General features: G+C 42.2%; 3 protein-coding genes across 3 annotated transcripts; 1 reads left to right on the top strand and 2 right to left on the bottom strand.

Moving 5' to 3' along the window:
- Positions 1-770: 770 nt before the first annotated feature.
- On the bottom strand, positions 771-5856 carry LOC100383476 (uncharacterized). The gene is made up of 5 exons (NM_001176124.1): positions 5350-5856; positions 1990-2115; positions 1557-1871; positions 1327-1455; positions 771-1233 (listed from the first exon to the last, which is right to left on the bottom strand). Exons 1-5 carry the CDS (start codon positions 5731-5733, stop codon positions 856-858), a joined length of 1332 nt encoding a protein of 443 aa, NP_001169595.1. The 5' UTR covers positions 5734-5856; the 3' UTR covers positions 771-855.
- A 2532-nt stretch (positions 5857-8388) lies between these two features.
- Positions 8389-12994, top strand: LOC100192095 (uncharacterized). Its single transcript, NM_001137518.1, has 3 exons — positions 8389-8566; positions 8668-8885; positions 12625-12994. Exons 2-3 carry the CDS (start codon positions 8724-8726, stop codon positions 12799-12801), a joined length of 339 nt encoding a protein of 112 aa, NP_001130990.1. The 5' UTR covers positions 8389-8566; positions 8668-8723; the 3' UTR covers positions 12802-12994.
- A 517-nt stretch (positions 12995-13511) lies between these two features.
- LOC100502157 (uncharacterized) lies at positions 13512-14501 on the bottom strand. The gene has a single exon (NM_001196635.1). It carries the CDS (start codon positions 14433-14435, stop codon positions 13764-13766), a length of 672 nt encoding a protein of 223 aa, NP_001183564.1. The 5' UTR covers positions 14436-14501; the 3' UTR covers positions 13512-13763.
- Positions 14502-18069: the final 3568 nt, after the last annotated feature.

Genomic DNA, 18069 nt, shown 5'->3' with positions numbered 1-18069 from the left:
TTGCGGATTAAATTGCCATCCTTAACAGGAGCCGTGTGGACACGCTCGAGTGGATCTATATATGAACCTACGTGTAATCGTGAATAGAGGGACATGATGGAATGACAGAATATGTTCCCAAATCTCTATGTGCTCTTCCTCTTGTTCTTGCTGATATCCCTCGATTCCAGTATAAGAACAATAATTACGGTGACCTTTAATTTCTCACTGGGAACATAGTAAGTGGTATCAGAGCGGACGAATCCAGGATCTAATCACATCCTGTTCGGTCTATTATACATAATTATAATGGTGTTATAGAATAGAGGGGCACAGCTGAGCAAAAAACACGACTAAGGGTATAGATGAGCACACGACCAAAACTGAGGGCACCAATTTAAAAAAATCCTCTTTCTATTATAATTTGGTATAAAAACAAGTGTAAACTAAAGATATATAGATTATGTTTCAGGTGGCTCGGGAGTCATATCCGCGACTGCTTACGTTACCGCGAACTTCCTCACCACAAAATACTAATATTAATTTTCTATGAATTAGTAGTCGGACGCAAGAATAAAAAGTTTGATTCTTAGAGTTATATGTTCTGTACTTTTTTTTGTTTATTTATATATTTCACGCACATGCATTGACTAGCTAGTGCTTTATGGATTTTTATGGCAGCGCTTCAGTTTAGCGGCAAAGTGTGTCATGTAGTCGCAACTCGCAACTGATCTAAGAATTAATCCCAATCACTCTGCTTTGTTTCTAACGACACAGGAACGAGAGCGACTAGATGTAAATACTCGCATTATATATAGTGACACCTAAGACAAACTACTGCCGTTTTGTTCCGTCTGATTTATTTGAGTTTAGCGTTTAGGTCGACGCACGGTTCTTCCTGACATATTCAATCGCCACAGCAGCATGGAACGCAGCTCCGACGGGAAGCACGTCCTCGTCGACGACGAAGTGAGGCGAGTGGGTGGAATGGATGGTCGCCATGGTGCTCGCGTTGCCGACCCCGATGGTGAAGAAGGCGCCCGCCATCCTCTGCGCGTAGAACCCGAAGTCCTCCGCGCCCATCACCTGGGGACCCACCCTGACGTTCTTCTCCCCAAGGAGGCCCTCGGCCACCTCCTTGGCGTGAGCGTACATCCCTTCGTCGTTGACCACGGCCGGGTACGGCTTCATCGTGTCCTCCATGAAGTCCACGCTGGCACTGCAGTGGTGCACCGCTGCCTGTCCTTCGACGATCTTGCGAAGAAGGGAGCATTTTGTTTTTTATAAGAGAACTGTGTGCGCGCGGTTTAGGTTAGGTTAGGTAACGAGAGAGGATCGGAGTTTTACCTCTTTGATCCTCTTCTTGAGATACGATAGACCTTCATTCGTCATGCTCCTCATGGTGCCGCCAAAGGCCACATTCTCTGGGATGACATTGTACGCTTCTCCTCCCTTCAGAAAAGTGACGGACACAACCTGATACATTTAATTTAAATCAGCGAAGAAGATGAGGCAGAGTCAGACAGCCCAGAACAACAGCACAGCACAGCTAAGACGACGCAGAAACACATGCATACCGCGCCCTGCAGGGGATCGATTTCTCGGGAGATGATCTTCTGGAGGCTGACGACAGTAGTGGCTGCAGCTACAACAGGGTCGATGGATTCGTGGGGCATCGCGGCGTGCCCGCCTTTACCGGTGACCGTCGCCAGGAACCGACCGGACGTCGCCGCGAAGGGCCCTGGCCTGGACGAAACGACGCCGACGGGGAGGGCCGGGTCAACGTGCAAGCCGAATATGGCTGACGCGTCGTCAAGGACGCCTTCTTGCAGCACGTAGTACGCGCCGCCCTGGCCCTCCTCTGCCGGCTGGAATACAAGCTTCACGGTGCCCTGCATGGTGAGCACAAGAAGCAAGCAAGAACACCGTCGTCGACGGCATACGCATGGGAACGTGGAGTTTATAGACGGATCTGTGTGGAATTGACCGGGTTAATTAAGCATCAGTTACCATTAGGTCGCTCTTGCGATCCTGGAGTATTCTGGCAGCCCCCAGAAGCATTGTCGTGTGCACGTCGTGTCCGCAAGCGTGCATTTTCCCACTCTCCTGGCTCTTGTGCTCCCAGTCCACCAGCTCCTGCCAAAGAGCAATGTTATACCGGGGGTAAGTATTTCTTTTTCCCTAATGGAACGAAATCGAAGAATGTGCAAAATACAGAAAAGAGTTTGTGCTAGCTTTAGTTTATAATATAAGGCATATATTTTTATAATGGAAACACAATATTACAAGCTTTTGCAGTCTCCTACGTATAGAACTTAGGGCTAGTTTGGTGACCTGAAAAAACGGAGGAGATCTTTGATTTGATGTATGCCTTTTAGATTATAACAATAACAAATTGATTCCTTTTAAAAAAATCACTCTGGAGGACTTTGGATTGATCCAAACTTGTATAACAATGGGAAAGTGTGTTGTGTCTTAGCACTGTTGGGCACTCTGGAGGTAGATGGATTTACGAATCATTTAAAACAGCATGCTCTTATTTTGAATGATTCATAAAGCCATGTTACAATGAGCGAGGATATATGAACTCATATGCTGACACTCCGCATGGACAGCGGTCGGATATGGACTATAATGACACCACCTTTTTTTTGGTACTGATTGGACTATGTCGTTATACTCACTTTCACTTCGGAGTCCTCTGGAGGTAATTTGTTTCTAAAATTACTGGTCCAGCAAAGCAGAATTGAATTTCGGACAGTAGTGACAGAGGAGGAGGAAGAGTATCCGAAGAAGAATGGATCCATGTCACTCGGACGTAATTTCTCTAGTCGGATGTGTTAAAATTACTGGATACGTTAAGATTCGAAACAGTAGCATTTAAGAGATCGCAATTTCGTAAGGATGCTATTTAAGGGACTGCAATTTTGACTTCAGAACAACAAGGATAATTTCACCATTTTATCCTGTCCGTTAGAGTCAAAATAAATGTTGACTAACGGTGATAATATAGAAGGGTAAGAAATTGTATCCACACGTGGCATAGAAGATATTAAAGCATTTACGATATAATAAATAAGGTTATTAATGGACAAAATTGCAGTGGCATTTAAGGAATTTTCTCTTGATATTTTGCTTTCGCATGTGGAAGTTGTGCCAAACTATTGTTCTGTATTTCTCGATGTTCTCATATGCCCAGTTAACATGAATAACCAAGAAAGCAATATCCTTGACAAAAAAAACATGGTTTTGTTGTCGCAGTTGCTTGCGTAGCTTGGGTTCTTATGACTGTGATAGATAACAGCAATATCAATCGAGAAACTAGCGAGATAGATTGTGGCATACAGGTAGGGCAAGATAAGGTAGGAGAGCATTTCCAAAGCTCCAACTCCATAATTTGTTTTTTTTTGGCAAAAAGGAGAAAAAAATGATCATCCAAGAGTTTTGATTTGAAGTCCCTAACGGTAAACATTTGGTAAATCTCTCCTTCAAACGCCAGATATGAACGTGGATTTCACGCTATGCGTCGTGTTTCTTGTGTTGTTTATCCCTATCTCCCTAATTGATTACCTGCACTATCTCATCTTGAATCACCACATGTGTTGATTTTAATTGAGATTATATTTGGTTGCTTGTATGTGGGAGCCACAACCTCCAGGAGTGGATACAAAATAGTTCATTTTGATTTTATTAACCTGCATCCACTCATACACTCAAAATTATCGTATCTGTCCGGTCAGGACGGTGCCAGCCAACGTATGAACGTGCAGCCATCCAATCAAACTGTATATGAGCCTCCCACTGAACGATCGCTCTCTCTGTCGGAGGCGAAGCTAAGTAGAAAACCAAGTGTGTGTAATTGTATATGCACCCAATTTTTTTTAAAACTACTGATTTTGACTAAATTTTCATCACCTACAAATTATTACTATGCACTCGATCGTAAGACATGTGTGTCCTTCCTCTGATTTACTCTAACTTCGCAGCATCATACTTCCACTATACTTTAATTATGTCATTTCTTTGTGATATTAGTTTGTTTAAACTCTATAACATAATAATAATATGTATTATGGTTATATGATTTTTATTTAAAAAAAAGATAAATAGATATTAAATAACTGAGTTATATTACCCGGTTCACAAATATATGGCACCATTGACTTTTTCAAAAACATTGACTACTCGTCTTATCAAAATATTTATTCATAAATATAAAATTTTAAATCAAGCACAAACTACCTTAAGTGATAAAACAAATCACAAAAAAAATAACCACTCATTATTTTTTTTGAATAAGACGAGTAGTCAAAGTTTTTAAAAAAGTAAACGATATCATATATTTATAAACGGATGGAATATTATATAGGAGAAGTTGTATATGAGACACAGTGTATATATATAGGGGAAGTAGCGTAAAAAAATAGAAAATAGGGAATTGAATGGGAGGAACAGTTGAAGTCAAGTGCAGCAGGAGGTTGAGTGGCGGAATTGATTTTTAGCAACCAAATATTATAAATTATTAAAAAGGTAAAAAAAAAAAGTTAGCTCCGTACTCAATTTTCCCAATTGGTACAATCAGTAACTTGGCAAGTGTTTTTTTTTTAAAAAAAAACTCTTGCGTTTACTATAAACTTAAAGTATCTTCCAGCTGCGAGTTGGGTCCTAAATCAATATGCTCCATTTATTTGAAAAAATAGAGAAAGCGTGGTTTGATTTAACTGGCCTCTGAACTCATTTTTTACTAGCAAATTCCGTGAAGCACTATTACGATTATATACGAGTAACATCACAACAATAAGAAAATACTTTCGGTGATGTAAGCATGTAGCGTATGTATAACAAGATTGTTGTCATGTGGAAAAGTTTGTTATTACAAGATTTGGCGTACAAGCCTGGTATATATAAAAAACAAAATGGAGGTACTATTGTCCTCACGTGGAAAAATAATAATGGAGGTACTAGTGTTCAAAGGAATGGCCCGAACTGGGTGATAACACAATTATATTTACCAAGCATTACTAGTAGTAGCCTCGTTCTAAACTAATACTCCATTCGTTTTTTTATTTATCGCAGTTTAGTTCAAAAATAAACAACCGACGACAAAAAATATTAATAGTATATTATAGAAAGAGTTGTTGTATGTAATATTAATTCGTATCATATATCTTCTGGTTTGTATATAAATTTAATTAAGTTTAAAATAGTTTGACCAAGGATATCTATAAAATTTGATTTATTTTGGAGGGACGGAGTAGGAGACAAAAAGCAAATGATTGAACACTCGAAAAAAAAAAGAAAAACAGACAGAACCGTGGCAGTTTAGACCGCTGAAAGGCCTGCGGCGGGGGACAGGAGGCGGGCACGGACCTGCACGGGGAGCGCGTCCATGTCGGCCCGGAGCGCGACGACGGGGCCGGCGGCGGCGCCCGCGATGGTGGCCACGACGCCGGTCTGGGCGACGGGCCACCGGTACGGGACGCCGATCGCGTCGAGCTCGGCCCGCACGAGCTCGCTGGTGCGGAACTCCTGGAAGGCCAGCTCGGGGCGCTGGTGGATGCGCCGCCGCACGCCGCGCAGCCACGCGGCGAACCCCGGCGCGCGCGCCTCGCTGAGGAGGTCCGCTGCCGCCGACGCCGCCTCCTCTGCCGAGGCGAGGGAGAGGTGCGAACAGAGCAGTAGCAGCGGGAGGAGGAAGCGGGAGGAGGAGGAGGAGGAGGAGGAGGAGGAGGAGGAAGAGGAGGAGGAGGCCATGGTGGAAGTGGAAGTACGAGGATCGCCCGGCCGGTGGCAACGGGCGATCGGCAAAGGTGGAAGGAGATCACTTGGAGGAGAGACGCGGGAGTCGGAGGCAGGCAGACGGCTTCTTCAGTCAAGAGGTGGAGTGAGGTGAGTGAATCGAACGGCCCAGCGATTTTCGTGGCTTTCGAGAGGGGCCGAGTCATCGAGCAGAGCTACCTGCCATTTCGGGTTCGGGATTAGCCTTGGCGTTAGCGTTAGCGCGGCCGCCGGCCAACTAGCCTGTGTCGTTATCTAAGCGCTTCTTGACGACATTACTTTGGACGTACGTGACGGAATCATGAAAAGACAAGTCATATATAGCTGTTCTTGGCATCCTTCCAACAACCCTTTTTTTCGTATTTCTCATCTAGACGTAACTTCTTGTTTCAAATCCATACGTATCCTTGTGAATTGTGATTTCTACTACATTTGTTTACGGTCATCTAACAAAGTGGCGCTTAACAACCTAGGCTAGATACCTGTGCCCAATTACATGGCGTTAGAGAGGGACATCACCTCAACTTGAGTACGGATTTAATGAACAGAGATCACGAGGGTATCTACAGGTAAACAAGTGATGCATGCCACTACTCTATGGCAGTAGATTTCTAGTTTGGATGTCTGATTTCAATTTCATTCCTAACATATATACGTGTCGGCATGGTTAGGAGAAAAAAAATCTGGATTTGTCCACGATCAAACCCATATTATCATAATTTACTTATCACATTCTCTATATGTACCCGTGCCTAATGCATAATAATCAATGTTATCAATATTTATTGATTTGCGTTGAACTATTACCACTATACGGGAGATTCGAACACACACTACATTACCATATTTCCAACCGATACTTAGCATCTGGGACTATGGGGTGTTTGTTTGAGATTACAATCTACTCAGCTTATATAATCTAACTTATTTTAAGTTAAATGTTAGTTTAAAATAAGTTAGATTATATAATCTGGCTAGATTATAACACAAACAAATATATCCTGAACGCCTCATATTTAATCTCGGTTGTATGAATCGATACTAAAGATGAGACTTTAGTACTGGTTCTCGGCATAAACAGGTATTAAAACTTACATCTTTAATACCGGTTTGTTGCATGAAACGGTACTAAATGTTTCTTTTTAGTACTGGTTCTTTGCTAGAACCACTACTAAAATATCGAACCCAGATTTTATTATATGTTTACTTACATTAAAATGGATATGTACAATAATATATATATATATATATTCAATAATTATAATTATATATATATATTCATATATACAAAACGGATAAATTAATAATAATATATACAAATGTCTATGAAGTTTGGGCGTTCCAGGCAGGGGTCTTGCGCGTTGTCGACGTCTCCTTCTCCAAGCTCTAGATGGTTCTCCTCTGCACGCTTTCGGATGGTCCGCAATAGCGCAGAGGATCTTCCTCTTTGTGAAGAATCCTGGAACTCGCCTCGAGAGAGATCCCATCGAAGAGGATAGTTCCAAGGCGTTGCTTCGGGTTGGCAGGCCGACCGGTGTTCCTCTAATCGACGTAGAGTCGAAGAGAGATTGTTGGGGAATACTCCTGGGAATTGGAAGAACGATATAAATAAGATAAAATTGATAAATAGATTTGATTAGGTCGACTGTAGGGGATTCAATCGGTCGTAGCCCTTCATCTATATTAAGGGGAGGTCTGGACACGTTACAAGTCGGTTCTCGAGTTAATCTCGTAGGTTTAGCTAACAAATCCCGCTAGAAATCCGGAACCCTAACTAATTCTACGCATGCACTGACCGTCCGCGTCACCACCGCGGACAGTCTGGACCGCGGACCGTTCGACCCCAGGGACGGACAGTCCGCATGTCACTTTTTGTGTTCAACAATCCCCACTTTGATTTCTAATTGTGATTTTGACCCTACTTTTCAAACTCTGTGATTTTGCTCTTTACCTCTATTTTGTGGCTTTACCCTACTTTTCTCGCAGAGTAGGGTAACTTTCAGCTTCGTGTGAGAAAAGTGGGACAAGATCCCAAAGTTTGAAAAGAAGGTGCAAAATTACAATTAGAAATCAATGTGGGGGCAAGAACACCATAGCCCCTATTATTCTGTTAATTTATTTGAGAGTTGATTAAATTAACGTTTGATATCAAACTTTACATTAAGATATTTTTAAAAATTTTTTTGTTTCAACGTACGTTAGCAACTTCTTTTGCGGACGACCGAAAGATCCAAGCATCAGTACTGAAATGTTTAAAAAACAATATAAAGTTTATTTTGCAAAACAGTACAGAAGACATATTACGAAACGATTTTTCTAAATGGTTTTGGCTCCTCCAACAAAGCTGCTCGCACGAAGAAGTGAGAGTCAAAGCTGTTTTTAGACTAAAATACTTATAAATTTACGCTCCTTTGATTACTTTTTGATTTTTGAGAAAGAAAAACGGGTTAGAAACGCAAAGGCACGGCAAGAAGGAACCTCTCGGCAGTGGGCACTACGGTTTACTGTATCGGGAGCAGTTTGCTGTGCTGACAGCCGACTTTCTTCCACCCGCTGCCAGCCCGTCCCTTCACCAGCATCCCTTCCTCGCCAAGAACTCGTCTCGGTCTCCTCTCCTGTACCGCAAGTCCACGCGCTTCCTCCCCTCTCCTCTCTGCCTCTTTTCTCCCTCCTCGGTGCTCCTCCACCAGAACCCTAGCTGCCGTCTCCCACTCTCGTCGGGCAGCTCTCTCAGCAGCACCTGAGGCCGTTGTCTCTCCTTGCGCGGTCTGCCCCAGCCCTGACCCCCGGAGATCCGGGGCTGTTCTCGGTAAATTAACCTTCCCTGGTTCTCCCCGACTAGTTCGTCTCCCCAACCCCGTCCGCCTCCAGTTGTTGACTCCTTTCTGCGTTCTTGCCGTGGGTGGCTAGGTTCTTTACGCGGAGGCGGAGGTTGGTTTCTGATCTGGGGATCGGTTCGTGCGGGGATGAATACGAGGCCGGTGGTGCTCGTCTTCCTCCTGCTCGTGCTCGTCATCACGTCGCAGTTCGAGTGGAAGCAGCAGATCGGGGAGGCCGCGGACGCCGACCCGGCCGCTGCCCGCCGCCGGCAGCAGCTGCACGCCAGGGAGGATGCCGTCAAGGAAAAGGTTCTTGCCAAATCTGCCCCATTTCCTCTTTATCCGTCGGTCTGCGCTCTAGGTGCATTCGTTATTTAAATTAAAGCAGCTTTTATGCTTGTTTCCCCTTTTCTCCTTCCGAAGAAATCTTGTGGAATTGTTATCTAAACTAAATTTAGGTACATGTCGAAAATGGAATCACCATGAATTGGGAATTTGATAAATTGTGCTGTTTTAAAATTGATTTTGGTCTTTCGCCGTAGTTGTTAAGGATATTGAGAACCTGTCTATAGACAGTTATGTTCAATTACAATACGTTGATTTCTATTTTCAGTAAGCTAGAAGGTGGATATTAGTTAAGAAGTTTGATTTATGTTTTCAGTAAGCTCGAAGGTGGATGTTATTAAGAAGTTTGTTTTACTGGGGAGTGGATTGTTGAGCCTGTATATCTATTTATAAGCAAAAATCAATTAATAGAATGTGCAAATCTTCACCAAACCTCTTTCTTGCTTGCAACTATCAAATTTATTGCTTGAAGGAGATACAGGATGCTTGCATGCATCATATATTCATATATCATGTACCTTCTATGTAATGCACACATTTGCATACCTATTTCTGGAATAGTTATGTATGGCAAGCATTTGCACCCTTTTTTTTGTAATGGTTTGGGAGCATAGTTTCTTATTCTATAGTTGCTAGCTGACCTTGTGGTTACAGCTGCTGACAACATGAGCGTCACAATTCTGTATTTTAATTGGCAACTGCATTGGTTAGTTGTCTAAATTTGCAGTAGCTGATCAAGTATGGAACTTTGGCCAGATTTCAGATTCATCTATCTGCTTGAGAAACCTAGGAGTTAATAAGGCAAGAGTTAAACATGTTGGTGAGTTAATAAAAAATAACAGATATAAAGGAATAATCATGCACTTTATATCGCCAAATGGGAATTGTTAGTGTGTTACTGTGTTCAAAGCATCACAAGGCCTAAGCTTGTAATGTAATGCATGTTCATTAATAACAGCACCTTTTGGGTCCATGCCTGAATGGAGCTAAATCAAGATAACAGTCATATAGCAATCAGTTATTGCATCTTCTGACTTCAGTTTTAGGTCCAAAGATAACCTTTTGAGCAAATGGGAATATTTTTTGGAGAATCAAGTAAGTAGGTTTAGTCTTTTCCAGTTGCTAGTGTAATTAAGCAGTTCCACTTCTGCTACACACCATCTACTATGTAATACAGATTTTCTGCAGAATGTCATGTCCACTTGTCACGGTTTCTGCACTGCCACATGGGCATCCTTCCAAAAATAGGAATTGGTAAAAATCATTGATGCAGAATATATTCGTGCATGTGTCATGAATGTGTCACTGACAAAATAATTTGCATAAACATGTCAATATGTACTCTGCATAAAAGGCAAGTGCATATTTATATTGCAAAAGTATGTGTGCAAACTTATGTTGTGTTATGTAATGGACATATGATTTTTTGTTTGCTTTTTGACCCCTTTTATTTTCAAAATTTGCAAAAGTGCATTTGCTCTAACATGGCTTTGAAAAATGAAGTTTGAGTTTTTTTCCCAAAGTTCACAACTGTGCATTTGGAGAAAGTAGACCCAGTGTTAATATATGCAGATCTGTTCTTTATTCTGTGGGTCATGCACATTATGTATTACTAGATGATTGTCAATATACTTTTGCAAAGTGCAGTTGCCTTAATTTAATGTGTCACTCTGTAGTTTGTCCTATATACTATGTCTCAAGGGGAACAAGTTTTAATTAGTAATCATGCCATAGAGTATATTAGTTTTAGAAATCCAAATATTAGGTTCAGATGAATAAAATGTCTTATATCCTATTTCTGCAAAAAAAAGTTTGACACTGGTGAGGTTTTTGAGTTGATTGCTTTTGGCTTTCTTGCTATTAAATTCATTTAGGTCCCTTTTTCGAGATTTAAGGGTGCACTGTGATCTGTGATTAAACGTGATTCTTTTGTTAATTGATGCACCACTTTGCCAAATTATAGTGTTTCTATACTCCCCTATTCCTTTGCAAGCGACAAATGAATTTCGTACATGTTAATGGTCCTAACCGTGGACGGCATGTTACAGGAACTCATGCTTATTAATCATATACATAAAATTAGTTGGTCACTTAATTGCTTCTAACAGATTATCCTTCTTGGCAATAATGGATTGACTATGTTAAAATATGTTTCATTAAGATCAATCTGATTTATAATATAACTTTGGAGTTGTCAAACCCGCTAAACCAAAATTGTCAAAAACCTCAAATCCTCCTGAATGATTGGAGCACTTACGACATTGCAAATTCCAGAATCCTTTTAATATCTAATAAAGGAAATAGTTTCTTGGCAGGGGTTCCAGCATTCCCATTAGCAAAAAATCTATGGTCCAACGTATTGTGGTGCTCCAAATAATTTTCATAAAAATCATGTATATAAGGCACATAAAGCTAAGTAATCTGACAAAACTTTGATTTAGTTTATCTAGATATTATAATTGGAAAAATACAAATGGCACTGTTAGAATCATGAAAAATACCAGATTGAAAGCTTGCCAGTTTTGTTTCTTAACATCTAGGATGGATTTTACATATTTATTAACACAACATCATGGAAAGGAGGTGTGCGGGTGTGTTGTATGTTTCTCTTATTCTATTAATGCAATAATACGTAGTTCTCCTACCTGTTTGAGAAAAAAGATATATAGGTATTTATGCAGGTTTACTAAATATTGTTTTGACGATTTTTTGAAACATTTCAACATACTAAATTAGCCCATGGGGAGACATGAACCCTTGTAATCAAAATGCACAATCATTTGGGCATGTTTGGTTCCTTTAGTCCAGGGACTAAAGTTTAGTCGAGGAACTAAAGTTTAGTCCCTACTCTATTTGGTTCCAGGGACTAAAAGTATTCAAAACACATTAAATGGCTCATAAGAAGACCAAAATGCCCCTTAACATTCTCCTGCTATTAGTGCAACTGAAATAAATGAGGGGCAAAAGGTGGAATTAATACAGTTTAGTCCTTGTTTTAGTCCCCCACCATTTGGCAATTTAGGGACTAAATGAGACTAGAATGGATGGACTAATCTTTAGTCTCTCAAACCAAACAGGGCCTTATTGTTATATATGGTTGAACTAATGAGTAATTTTTAACAATTTATTACTTCATCCATTCACAATAAGAGCTGTTTGGATGTTGACTTACCAAAAATATACCTATCACTAATAGTTTCTGTTGTGATTAGTGTTTAAAAGGCGACTAGGTGTCCAGGCGGGACATGGGTCTGCCAAATTTGGAACAAAATATACCTGTCAGTAATAGTTTCTGTTGTGATTTTTTTAATGAAAAGTAACTTGTATATGAAAATTTTGTTCCTGCCCCTACAGTCCTACCAAATATTGGGATTCTACCAAACTGAGACCCTACCTTCGGGTCAGATCATCGCAATCAGTCGCACAGGCTTTAAAGCCATAAGCATCATATTACAGGATTTGTGCTTGGCAACTTGATTCTTGTTGTAAAATACCTGGTTACTCATGAACCACTTCCATTTTGTTTGCAAAATTATGATACACAACATTTAACCATGTGAAGTGCTGTGAGCCTGTGATTGGGAAATGAGTCCTTCATTTGCCTTTTAGTCCACATTTTTTTTGAGGGCATGGTTTTGCTAAGCCTTTCATGCCTAAACACCCACTTCTATTTCCTCACAGAAAATTTGCATGCCATCTGCAGATTATATTATCCCAGGAGAAAAATATCCAACAGCTCAACCAGCTTATCGAGAGCCTTCAGCGCCAGCTACTGCACTGCCGTGGTAGCAATAACACTGTTCATGCTGCTGCCGCCGTTGCCACAGAAGCGAGTGAAGTCGAGGGACATGAGGTCATTGAAGATGAGAATAGACGATGATCCTTGGCGTACATGCTTCTACGATGCCGGTACAGCTGCTAAAGAGCAGAACAGTCGTCTGAATGCTTGAATTCACTGTATTGTATATTTGATACTCCGCCGACTAGTGGATTCCCCCGACCCTGTAAGCCTGTAGAGAATTGTAATTTTTTATAATGTGATTTATTTAGGTCGCGGCTACTAATTCACCTGGAAAGTTACCTTGCCATTCTTTCTTCTGATGATGGCGCTCCATCGATGCTTGATTGCTCCCTCAATGGCTGAATTGTATGCAGTCTCTGATTTTTGTATTTGACCTGTGAAGGCGTTCAGATGAAAAGTTGGCTGATGAACTGTTCAGTTCAGGTATGCAGCCAGCATTCACTGGCATGCCGCCGCCTCATCGTGCTCCTCAAAACTTGTGGCCCCGAGAATATTTATAGTTATATATATGCCTGTATATTCCAAGTATGTTGCGGGTGCGCCTGGTTGGGAGGAGGAAGACCGTGACGGAAACGAGTGTCAGCAGAGTGATCAGCCCGAGGAAAAACGGGGAATGGGCTGGATGAGAACGAAGACGGCGTTGTCAGGCTACCAAATGAAATGAACAGTTAGGGTGTTTAATGTAGAGGATGTTTGAGGTGTCTAAGATCTTATTTGATTACTCATATTACACATGGATGGAATAGAATTGAAAAAAATTAAGAAAAAGTTTGACTTACTTAGAATTTAAATCACTCAATCCATATGAATTAAGAGCTAACCAAACAAAAGTGAGTGTTTCAAAAAAAAAATTATGGAGCCGTCTCTCGTCTCTCCCTGTGCCTCCGTACATTACAGACATTTACCAACAATTCCAGTTCAAATAAATTACTGCTCATTGCTAAAATTTTAAATAAAAGCACAATCGTCAATCACTAGCTCATTGCTACTACACAACTTTAACAAATTGAACAACACTCGCCACTCGGCCGGCTCGTTGTCTAGCAGTTCTTGTCGGGCTTGTCGAGCTTGCATTTGACCTTCTGGAAGACGACGGCTGGCGTCCCCGGCGGCGCGAGCTGCAGCTTCAGCGGGCACGTCGCGGCCAGCTTGCACTTGGTGACGTGCGCCTTGTACCTCACCTCGCCGGCGAGCGCCACCTCCACCTGGAACAGCCCCGTTGCGTTCTCCTTCCCGAATTCGGCGACGCCGGCGTTCCCCAGCGCCACGTACGCGCCTTCCGCGCCGGAGTCGAGGTGGTACACCCGGGTCTTGCCCGCGGGGTGGACGTCCCCCTTGTCGGCGAGTTCGATGCGGTCGAACCGCTGGCCGTCGAAGCTGTAGTCGGCCTCCAGCGGCTTGGTGTTCTTGATGCTCATGGCCCAGTTCCGGTTGCGGACGGTGAGCGTGAGGGAGAGGTTGTAGGCGAACGCGGTGGCCGGGGTGGTCACGAGGGCGAACCTGGTCAGCGAGGCGGCCTCGACGGCGACCTCCACGTGGCGGATGAACCCGTAGGCGGCGAGGAGCACGACGAAGAGGACGACGGCGGCGACCACGAGGAAGCAGATGCAGATGCTGAAGATGGTCTCGCGCGTGTCGTAGGAGATGCAGGGGCAGCACCGGTCGCAGAAGGCGTCGTAGCAGCCGCAGCAACAGCAGTCGTCGAAGCACATGGCGTAGCAAATCTTGGGCTCCGATGGCGATGCAGGGAGAAGGTATCCGCCGGCGCCGCGGAATGGATGGGGAACTACAGTTTGGTTGGTAATTTCAGTCCTGCTCCGACAATAAAAAAAAACTGTGTTTCGTACTGCCTCCGCACTGACTTGCTGTTGCTGGTTGGCTACATATGCTGTTGTTGTTGACCTTTTATTTTTTCTTCTATTGTGGCGAGCAAAATGCTAGCCGGCAAGACAAGGATCTCAGCTCCAGCGACAAAATCGAACGCCTGAGAATTGTGCATGGCACAACCAAACAAGCCTATGTGAGTCAATTGAGAGGCGCCAGATGCAACATCTACGATGAATATTCCTAAATTAGAACAGCTCCGTTCAACTTAGACTCTATTTGACATGGCTCAAACTCCAAACTCCAGCCTGGATTTGAGTTTAGCCATCCAAACGCTCCAACTCCACAATTTTTTGAAGCAGCCTAACTACATGAAGTTGATAGAGCTCTAGTTCATTTTCATGCTAGAGTTTGTAGCACCTTTTTTCCAACTCCAAAACACTGGAATATGGACATAGATATGGAGTTCTATGTTATTTACTACCAATGCCATCCATTACAAAAAAAATGTTTAGATTTTTTTTTCCAAAACCCTATCCTCCATCACGCGCACAACTGCCGGGGATGTTTCTTCCTTCTCACCAGTTGATCTCGTCGAGCCCTCGTTGTTCTTCTCTCCTCCTCCTGCATTCCAAAACCCTAAACTTGTCTTTTTTATCAAACCCCTCTTGATTGCAAAGAGGAGCTCTCTTATTGCAAAACTATTCCCTTATGAGAGAGATCTTTCTTATAAGAAAAGGGAGAGTTTTTGGTATTTGATCAAAACTAGTCTCTAAAAATGGTTTGAGTGGCAAAGCTAAAGAGTTTTGACTTAGAAGTGAGAAAAATGAGTTTGATTGCAAAATTCAAAATGAGTGGTGGCAAAATGATCCAAATATCCTAAATCCTATACTTATTAAATTGGTTTCTAATTTGAGTTCAATTTGCAAAAGTTGACTCATATCTGGTCAAGTTAGTAGTTTTTAGTTGCTTTAAGTGTGTTGGCATAAGTTACCAAAAATTGGGAGATTGAAAGGGAAATGTGTCCTTTGGCCATTTCTAGTTGTTTTGGTGATTAACTGCCCAACACACCACTTTGGACTAACACTATTTGGATGAGCATAAGCACAGGTGTAGAAGAAAGCAAATTGAAGATATCAAGTCCAAAAGAGCTCTAACATGGACCCAACATGAACTTTGTGTAAAGTGGCATAAGTGTGAGGTTTACACTTTTAAATATGTTGCATAGATTCTTTATAATGTTTCTAGTATTTGTGATTGGGCACTAACACACTTTGTAGAGAAATGCACTTTTTGGGCTTGAGTTTGCACATATTGCAAATCTCGGTGAAAAGATGTGAAAAAGGTTTGATTCTATCACTTAGTCAATTGTTTTAGTTTCTAAGTATGTTTATCTAAGTTCTAGGGATCATCTCAAGTCAAGCGAAAAGAAGCCAAAGGAGTTTGACACAAAAGAGGAGAAAGTGGGCTAGTCTGGGCAGCACCGGATAGTCCAGCGGTTGTATGACCGAGCTATCTAGCCTCAGCCTTGGCTGGGCCTCGTCGGCTAAAATTCACCGGACAGTCCAGTGTGTGGGAGGCCAACGGGTATTCGTCCATGTTAGTAGGCTCCAACAGCTAGGTGGGTCACCGGACAGTCCGGTGCCCACCCGAGAAGGAAAGCAGCCAATCAGCGATTTTGTGGACGTTGCACAAGAGCTATCCAGTGTGCACTGGACAGTCCGGTGCACCCACAAACAAAACAAGGGTGGCAGCTTCCAAATGAAGCTCCAACGACTCCTAGGCCCCTTGGGGCTATAAAAGGACCCTCTAGGGCCACAGAGCAGAATACCAAGTATCATAAGAGTCTAAACTCCGACAATCCGTGAACACGCTGTTCTAGTGTTTGAGAGAGATTTGTGCGTGTTTCTGAGCTGACAGTCTTTGTATTCTTGTGCTCTCTTCTTTGCATTTGTGCGTGTTGTTGCTACGTTATGCTCTTGTGTGCGTGTTCTTAGTCCCCCTTACTTCGGTTTTGATTGTGATCATCTTATGTAAGGCGCGAGAGACTCCAACTTTAGGAGATTCCCCATTACTTCAGTTTTCGAACTCCAAAACACTCGAATATGGACATAGACATGGAGTTCTATGTTCTTTACCACCAATGCCATCCATTAAAAAAATGTTTCGCTTTTTTTCCCAAAACCCTATCCTCCATCACACGCACAGCTGCCAGGGATGTTTCTTCCTTCTCACCAGTTGATCTCGTCGAGCCCTTGTTGTTCTTCTCTCCTCCTCCTGCATTCCAAAACCCTAAATTTGTCTTTTTTATCAAAACCCTCTTGATTGCAAAGAGGAGCTCTCTTATTGCAAAACTATTCCCTTATGAGGGAGAAATCTTCCTTATGGAAAAATGGAGAGTTTTGATCAAAACTAGTCTCTAAAAATGGTTTGAGTTGCAAAACTAAAGAGTTTTGACTTACAAGTGAAAAAATGAGTTTGATCGCAAAATTCAAAACAAGTGGTGGCAAAATGATCCAAATATGCCAAATCCTATACTTATTCAATTGGTTTTTAATTTGAGTTCAATTTGCAAAAGTTGGCTCATATCTGGTCAAGTTAGTAGTTTTGAGTTGGTTTAAGTGTGTTGGCATAAGTTACCGAAAAAGGGAGATTGAAAAGGAAACGTGCCCTTTGACCATTTCTAGTTGTTTTGGTGATTAGCTGCCCAACACACCACTTTGGACTAACACTCTTTGGATGAGCATAAGCACAAATGTAGAAGAAAGCAAATTGAAGATATCAAGTCCAAAATAGCTCTAACATGGACCCAACATGAACTTTGTGTAAAATGGCATAAGTGTGAGGTTTGCACTTTTAAATATGTTGCATAGATTCTTTATAATGTTTCTAGTACTTTTGATTGGGCACTAACACATTTTGTAGAGAAATGAACTTTTTGGGCTTGAGTTTGCACATATTGCAATCATTCAAATGAAGGAGCTATTTAGTGTGCACCGGATAGTCCGGTGCACCCGCAGACAAAGGAAGGCTGGTAACTTTCAAATGAAGCTCCAACGGCTCCTAGGCCCCTTGGGGCTATAAAAGGACCCTCTAGGGCCACGGAGCAGAATACCAAGTATTCTAAGAGCATTGTAGACTTCAAGAATGAGCGAACGTGTTGTTCCAGTGTTTGAGAGAGATTTGTGCGTTTTCTAAGCTGACACTCTGTCTTTGTGTTCTAGCGCTCTCTTCTTTGCATTTGTGTGTGTTGTTGCTGCATTATGCTCTTGTGTGCGTGGTCTTAGTCCCCCTTACTTCGGTTTTGATTGTGATCATCTTGTGTAAGGCGTGAGAGACTTCAACTTCTGGAGATTGCTCACAAATGGGATATTGTGATATAAGGAAGAACCGTGGTACTCAAGTTTGATCTTTGGACCACTTGTGGTAGTTGAGTGCAACCCTCGTCCATTGGGACGCCACAACGTGGAGTAGGCAAGCATATTACGCTTGACCGAACCATGGGATAAAAATTACCGTGGC

Source organism: Zea mays, chromosome 7 (assembly GCF_902167145.1).
Source record: "Zea mays cultivar B73 chromosome 7, Zm-B73-REFERENCE-NAM-5.0, whole genome shotgun sequence".
Taxonomy (NCBI): Eukaryota; Viridiplantae; Streptophyta; class Magnoliopsida; order Poales; family Poaceae; genus Zea; species Zea mays.
The sequence above is the reverse complement of the archived record's forward strand: the minus strand, read 5'-3'. Positions and strand labels throughout refer to the sequence as shown.